This window comes from Astyanax mexicanus, chromosome 16, assembly GCF_023375975.1.
Source record: "Astyanax mexicanus isolate ESR-SI-001 chromosome 16, AstMex3_surface, whole genome shotgun sequence".
Lineage (NCBI taxonomy): Eukaryota > Metazoa > Chordata > Actinopteri > Characiformes > Acestrorhamphidae > Astyanax > Astyanax mexicanus.
The window spans coordinates 34,206,118-34,211,755 of NC_064423.1; the positions used below are offsets into that span (position 1 = coordinate 34,206,118).

Here is a 5,638-nt window from a genome sequence, read left to right on the forward strand (position 1 = left end):
TTACATACTGAAAGCATTACTGCTGACCAAACACTACACTTCCACATGGGACAGGGCGTCGTTCCTGGCGTGCCTGTGCTTGTAGCATTGCTTTCTGTTACCAGCAGAACATAGCGTTGCTAGTACAGCTACAGACAAACACTTCAAGGATTCAAAACAAAAATACAACAAACCAAAAATTGAAAGGCCAAAGGTCACCAAGGTCACACGGCAACACATGGATGTTACAGACATGCATCAGTACATGTACTTTTTATAAGCATGTGTTTCCCCTCTCAGAGCTTAAATTATCCTTTATTGGCTTAATTTCCCAAACAGCATTTATATGGAGAACCATTCTTGCTACAGCCTTTATTTAATCTAATTATTTCAGCTTTCTTTATTTTCAAACATGTTTACTATTAAGGACACAGTGTTATTAATAGTGTTAGTCAACATCAAGTGCTTAAAATTAACTACGTCCAAATGTTTGTGGACACATTTACTAATGAATGCATTCAGCTACTCTAATTTAATCTCCAATTGCTGACAAAGTTTAATAGTTAGTCTAGTCCATGTATAGAAGTATTGCCAATAGAATAGGACTTTCTTCAGCAGATAAGCATTAAGTGCAAAAGTCGATCTAAACTAGCTAGTTACCTGGCTGAGGTAGCTAACTAGATTAACTAAGTTAACAGCACATTAGAGCCCACCTGGCTAATCCTTATATTTTGGTTTGTTTAATACTTTGGATGACTTCAATATTTATAAATAGTAAAAAACAAATAACCACTGTTATAAGAGTTTATATTTTGATGCTAAACACCTTTAAAAAGTGTCAACAAATTCTATATCACTTGTTTATCGAATTCCTATTCCACCTTAAATGGTAGTAAAGCAAAAAAAGTGAAACTAAACCAAAAAAGCCAAGCTAGTTTTCGAAAACATAGTTTTATAAACTTTAACAGATATTAACCACATTTTAAACCAACAAAAAAATAAACACTATATCTGTTAGTAATGTTAGCTAACTTAACTAGCTAGCTTAGGCAACTATAGTTACATGGCTGAGATAGTTGGCTAATTAGGTCAACTAGGTTAACAGCACCCCAATTTTGGAGCCCACCTGGTTAATTGCTTAACAGACTTAAATATCTTTATAACCCAATAAAAACTATATGAAGCAACAGTTAGTTATGCTAGCTAACCTGGGTTAACTAGTTACTTAATTAGGTTAGGTAACTATAGTTACCTGGCTGAGGTAGCTAACCTAATTAGGTTACTTAGGTTAACAGCACCCCAATTTAACGCCCACCTGGTAAATTGATTTACAGACTTAAACCACATTATAAACCAATAAAAAAACTAAATAAAGCAACAGTTTGTTAGGCAAGTTAAACGAACTAACTTACTTGTCAGGTAACAATAGTTGGGGCTGGCTGAACCTGGCTGAGGTAACGTTAAGTTAACGTTAGGTGAACTAAAGAGAAATATTTGCACATTTTCTAAAACACTAACAGATATTAAACACATTTTAAACCAATAAAAACGAAATATTGCAACCGTTGGTTATGCTAGCTACCCTAACGACATATAGCTAGCTTAGGTAACTATAGTTACCTGGCTAGTTTAGAGCCAACCTGGTTAAACACTTTACAGACTTAAACCACATTTTAAACCAATAAAAAAAATATATAAAGCAACACATGCAAGTTAAACTACCTTAACTAACGTGTCAGGTAACAATAGTTACACTATACTTAGGTTAACGTTACCTGGCTGAGGTAAAGTTAAAGTTAAAGTTAGTTAAGGTAACTTACGCTCCTGTTCAGAGCCTGAATACGAGGCTGGTCGCGTTACCGGAGACTCCGCGTCTGAACGACTGTTGTGTCGAGACCCATAATCTACAGAGCCCCGGTTTATACTCCCGGTCAGCAACGGCTCGGACTCCATGAGCTTTGCTTCAGTTCTCAGCGGGTTTTCTCGGTCATTTATAGAGTTAACTCGTTAAACAAACAGAGGGGCTCCTCACTCACAGCAGTGTTCAGCAGCTGCTGACAGAAGACTATAAGTAACTACCTACAACTAGCTACAAACTTTCTGTTCACAACAACAAACAGCAGCTAAGTTACTCTACTCTGTCTGACTTCACTCAGAGGGCTGTTTTTATTCCACTCCGCCCATGTTCTCCTGTGTCACGTTTTCTCTGTGCCCTCCTCTAGTCTCTGCTGCTGCTGACAGTCTGCAGTGTTAGGAAATCTCCAGCCCATCTGTAGTTCTTATAAACGCCTCGTGACTCAGTGTCACTGGCCGCGTCATAAAGTGTCAACATCAGACATCAGACAACATCAGTGTGGATGCCCCATTGCCTGTAGTTTGTGTTTGGTCAGAATTTGTTAACAAAGATTGTGTTTTAATGTGTACTATAAGATGGAAAAAATATACACTGCAAAAAAAAAAAAAATGCAATCTTATTTTTTGTGAAATCTCTTGTCTTTTCAGCATAGAGAGAGAAAACAAAACAACAACAAAAACAAGCAAACAAACAAAAACACTATGTGTACATACAAACCCCACTCCCCCATGGTGGATTCCACAAGTGTTTATTTTTAACCAAATTGTAAAAAAAAAAAAAGAAAAAATTATACAATTTTCTATTCCTCCATCCTTATCACTGTGTAGCTCTGCATATCTAAGCATACATTTTGCCTATGTACAAATCAACGTTAAGACGTCTTGGACAAAACGTCCCTAAATCTTATTTAGGGACGTTTTACTGAGCATTGTAAATATAAAGTCTAAAATCTGGACGGGATTAGTTTCTCAGTGGAACATCTGTGAAAAATATTTTACACTTCTACTCAGTGATTAAAAAAAAACTCTTGCATCCGGACTGCATTATAATAAAAAATAAAAAAAAACAGGAGGACCAGTGAGTTATTTTGCTTTCTCGGTCACATGACATCCTGTTCAGTAGCTCCTCCTTCATTTTCCCTGCAGTTGTGTTTACATGAATCTTCAAGGAAACAAGCCCAGAGTGTGATTACTGGGTGTGGCAGTGGACAAATAGATATTTTATTAAACGCAAGGTGACGAAACTCAGAGATGTGCATGTCTGAAAAAGCATGCACATGGTCACTCTGGAGAGGAATAAAATAACAGAGGACCCCCCATTAAAGAGAAAATTACCCCGCCCCTGAGAAACTTCTTTCTGATTAATAAAGTTATATAGTATACTTTAGAATATATGGTATTACTCCCCTGCAAAAAAAGCACGGACAAGCATGACCAAAATAAAATGCAACACACAATATGCTAATCAGTATAAAGAGTGTTTTTTTGCGTGGATGGTAGTTTACATATAAATATGTCCCACTTATTTTTTAAGGAACTCTATAAAGGTGCTGATGCAAGTGGAAAAGGTCAACTTAGACTCTTAGAAGATCATGGGAGACAACTAAAAAAGATGATTGGATTGGAAAAAAATTGCCCTTGGTGAAGAAAAACTCTCTTTACACCATCTGATCAAGTTCAGAAATTTCTAGTAAGAGGAAGTGTACTGTTGTCAACATTTATAACACAGAGACTTATTCATAAATGTAAACACAGAGGGTTTACTTCAAGAACTACATTCAAAAGTTTCTCGTTTCCTGTTGGTTAACCCCACACCAACCCCACATGGACATGTTTTCTGAGCAAGCAAATATATTGTGATTTATTTTTATTCATTCATTATTATCATCAGCACATGTTGCTGCATCTAGTGGAAAGTTTTCCCAGCAGATTTGAGACAGTTTCTGCAGAACAGAGGGCACCGACTACTAATTCTAGGGGTGTGCCATATCATATTGTATCGTACTCAATAATATCGCTACGTTTTTTTTAAATATTGTGAACAATATTATACCCTGGAATATCGTGCCATATCATCCAACTCTAATTATCACATCAGGGTACTACTTTTGTCCTGTTTTTAGCAAAAGAAAAATTCACACAGTTCTCATTTCTTATTATATATCTACTAGAGACAGATTATATCTGTCCAGTATCATTTATTTTACTTTAATCCTGAATATATGGAGATATTTGGAGTGCATTTTTATTAGTATGATGACATTCTGGATCATTGACTTCTGTTACAAATCTGATACAATTTTTGTAATATATATATTTTTAATATCTCAGCTAGGGGTGTGCCATATCATATTGTATGCAATAATGAAATTACATTTTAATTTTGTTGCAGTAGTGTACTCTTGAAATATATATATATATATATATATATATATATATATATATATATTTAAAATTCAGTGTTTTGTCAAATCGCTAAGAGAATTGTTATAGCAAAAATACCATGAAATCACGTTATATTATTTTAGGGCCATATCACCCACCCCTAATTAATATGCATGATTTCAGAAAAATGTTGATTAAGCAAGATTATATCCTCCTGCGACCTGGACACTTTCTCTTTCACTTTCTATTTGGGATTACTAGGACCTAAGAAGTATAAAAACTAAACTTTGTCCTTGTGCAGGAAGTCATTTTTGCAACAAAAAGAAAAACAGTGTGCTCATGCAACAACTAAATGTTAGCTTTCAACAAAAAGAAAATAAACTAATTTCAAACATAAAAGGGGAGGATTTTACTTGGTCCATGTTTCTGTCTGGAATGGCTGTAAAAACCTTTGACTGGGCTTCCCTCTATCTAGTTTTCAACCAATTGAGTGTAATGTTGTCATATTGTGACCACTAGATGGTACGGGGAGTGTCTCCATATGAGGCCAAATGGTCAATGTTTAAAAAAATTAAGTATATAAGTGCAGAGAAGCAGAGATGTAATGTCCCCATATGAGGACACTGGGTCTCAAGAGGATATACAAATGTTTGAGCATATAGTGTGTTTTTCTTTACTGTAGAATGCAGATTATACAGTTTACATAGTTTTAAATTAATAAATGGATGAAAAAAGAGACCAGTAAAATAGAGTAAAACAGTTATTCTAATAAAGCCAACATGAAATGAAAGTATGTAGGCAAGGTCTAGGTAAGGCATGACATGAATGTGAGGGGTCCTGACCGTATCACACTGCTGTGTGAAGGAAGTCATTTCAAAACCTCAGAATCACCCACACCCTGAGCGCGAACACACAGACACGCACTCACACGCATCTCATAGCTTTTATAGCTCAGAAAACCTGTGAAGTTTTACAAAGGTGGGAAATGAGAACATCATAATGAAACATAATGAAACTATGAGAGTAAATGAAAGAAAAGAAGCAGGTGCTCCAACAAATGTGGTGTCGTTAGTGGTGTAAAAGGTTTGCCATATATGTGCACTTTTAAACTATACACAGTCATATCAGAATATTATGACCTCTTCCATGTTTCTACACTCACTGTTCTAAACTCTACTAAACATAAAAGAGCACTTGTTAATTCTAATTACAGACTGTAGTCTTGTGTCCTCTTACACCCTCAATGGTTCCTCAATGGTCAGAACCCCACATGGCCGCCACAGTGCTACAATTTGAGTGGTGGGTCATTCTGAGTGGTTACAAGTGGTTTAGAACTAGCAGTGCTGCTAAAAATGTGTGAAATGTGTGAAAACAAAAACCATAACCTTTGAAAAAGAAAGAGAGCCAGCCTACAGAACAC

The 5,638-nt window shown here is 35.8% G+C and overlaps 1 protein-coding gene across 2 annotated transcripts in view; it reads right to left on the reverse strand.

Annotated features, from left to right (window-relative positions):
* Positions 1–2,239, reverse strand: part of tpcn2 (two pore segment channel 2) — a 139,247-nt gene extending 137,008 nt beyond the window's left edge. Inside the window, exon 1 of one of the 2 annotated variants that reach the window (XM_049465781.1) lies at positions 1,800–2,239. In XM_049465781.1, coding sequence (XP_049321738.1) covers positions 1,800–1,932 — 133 coding nt within the window. In that variant the 5' untranslated portion in view covers positions 1,933–2,239. The remainder of the gene's footprint in view (positions 1–1,799) is intronic. The other variant, XM_007254629.4, reaches the window with a different exon arrangement.
* Positions 2,240–5,638: the final 3,399 nt, after the last annotated feature.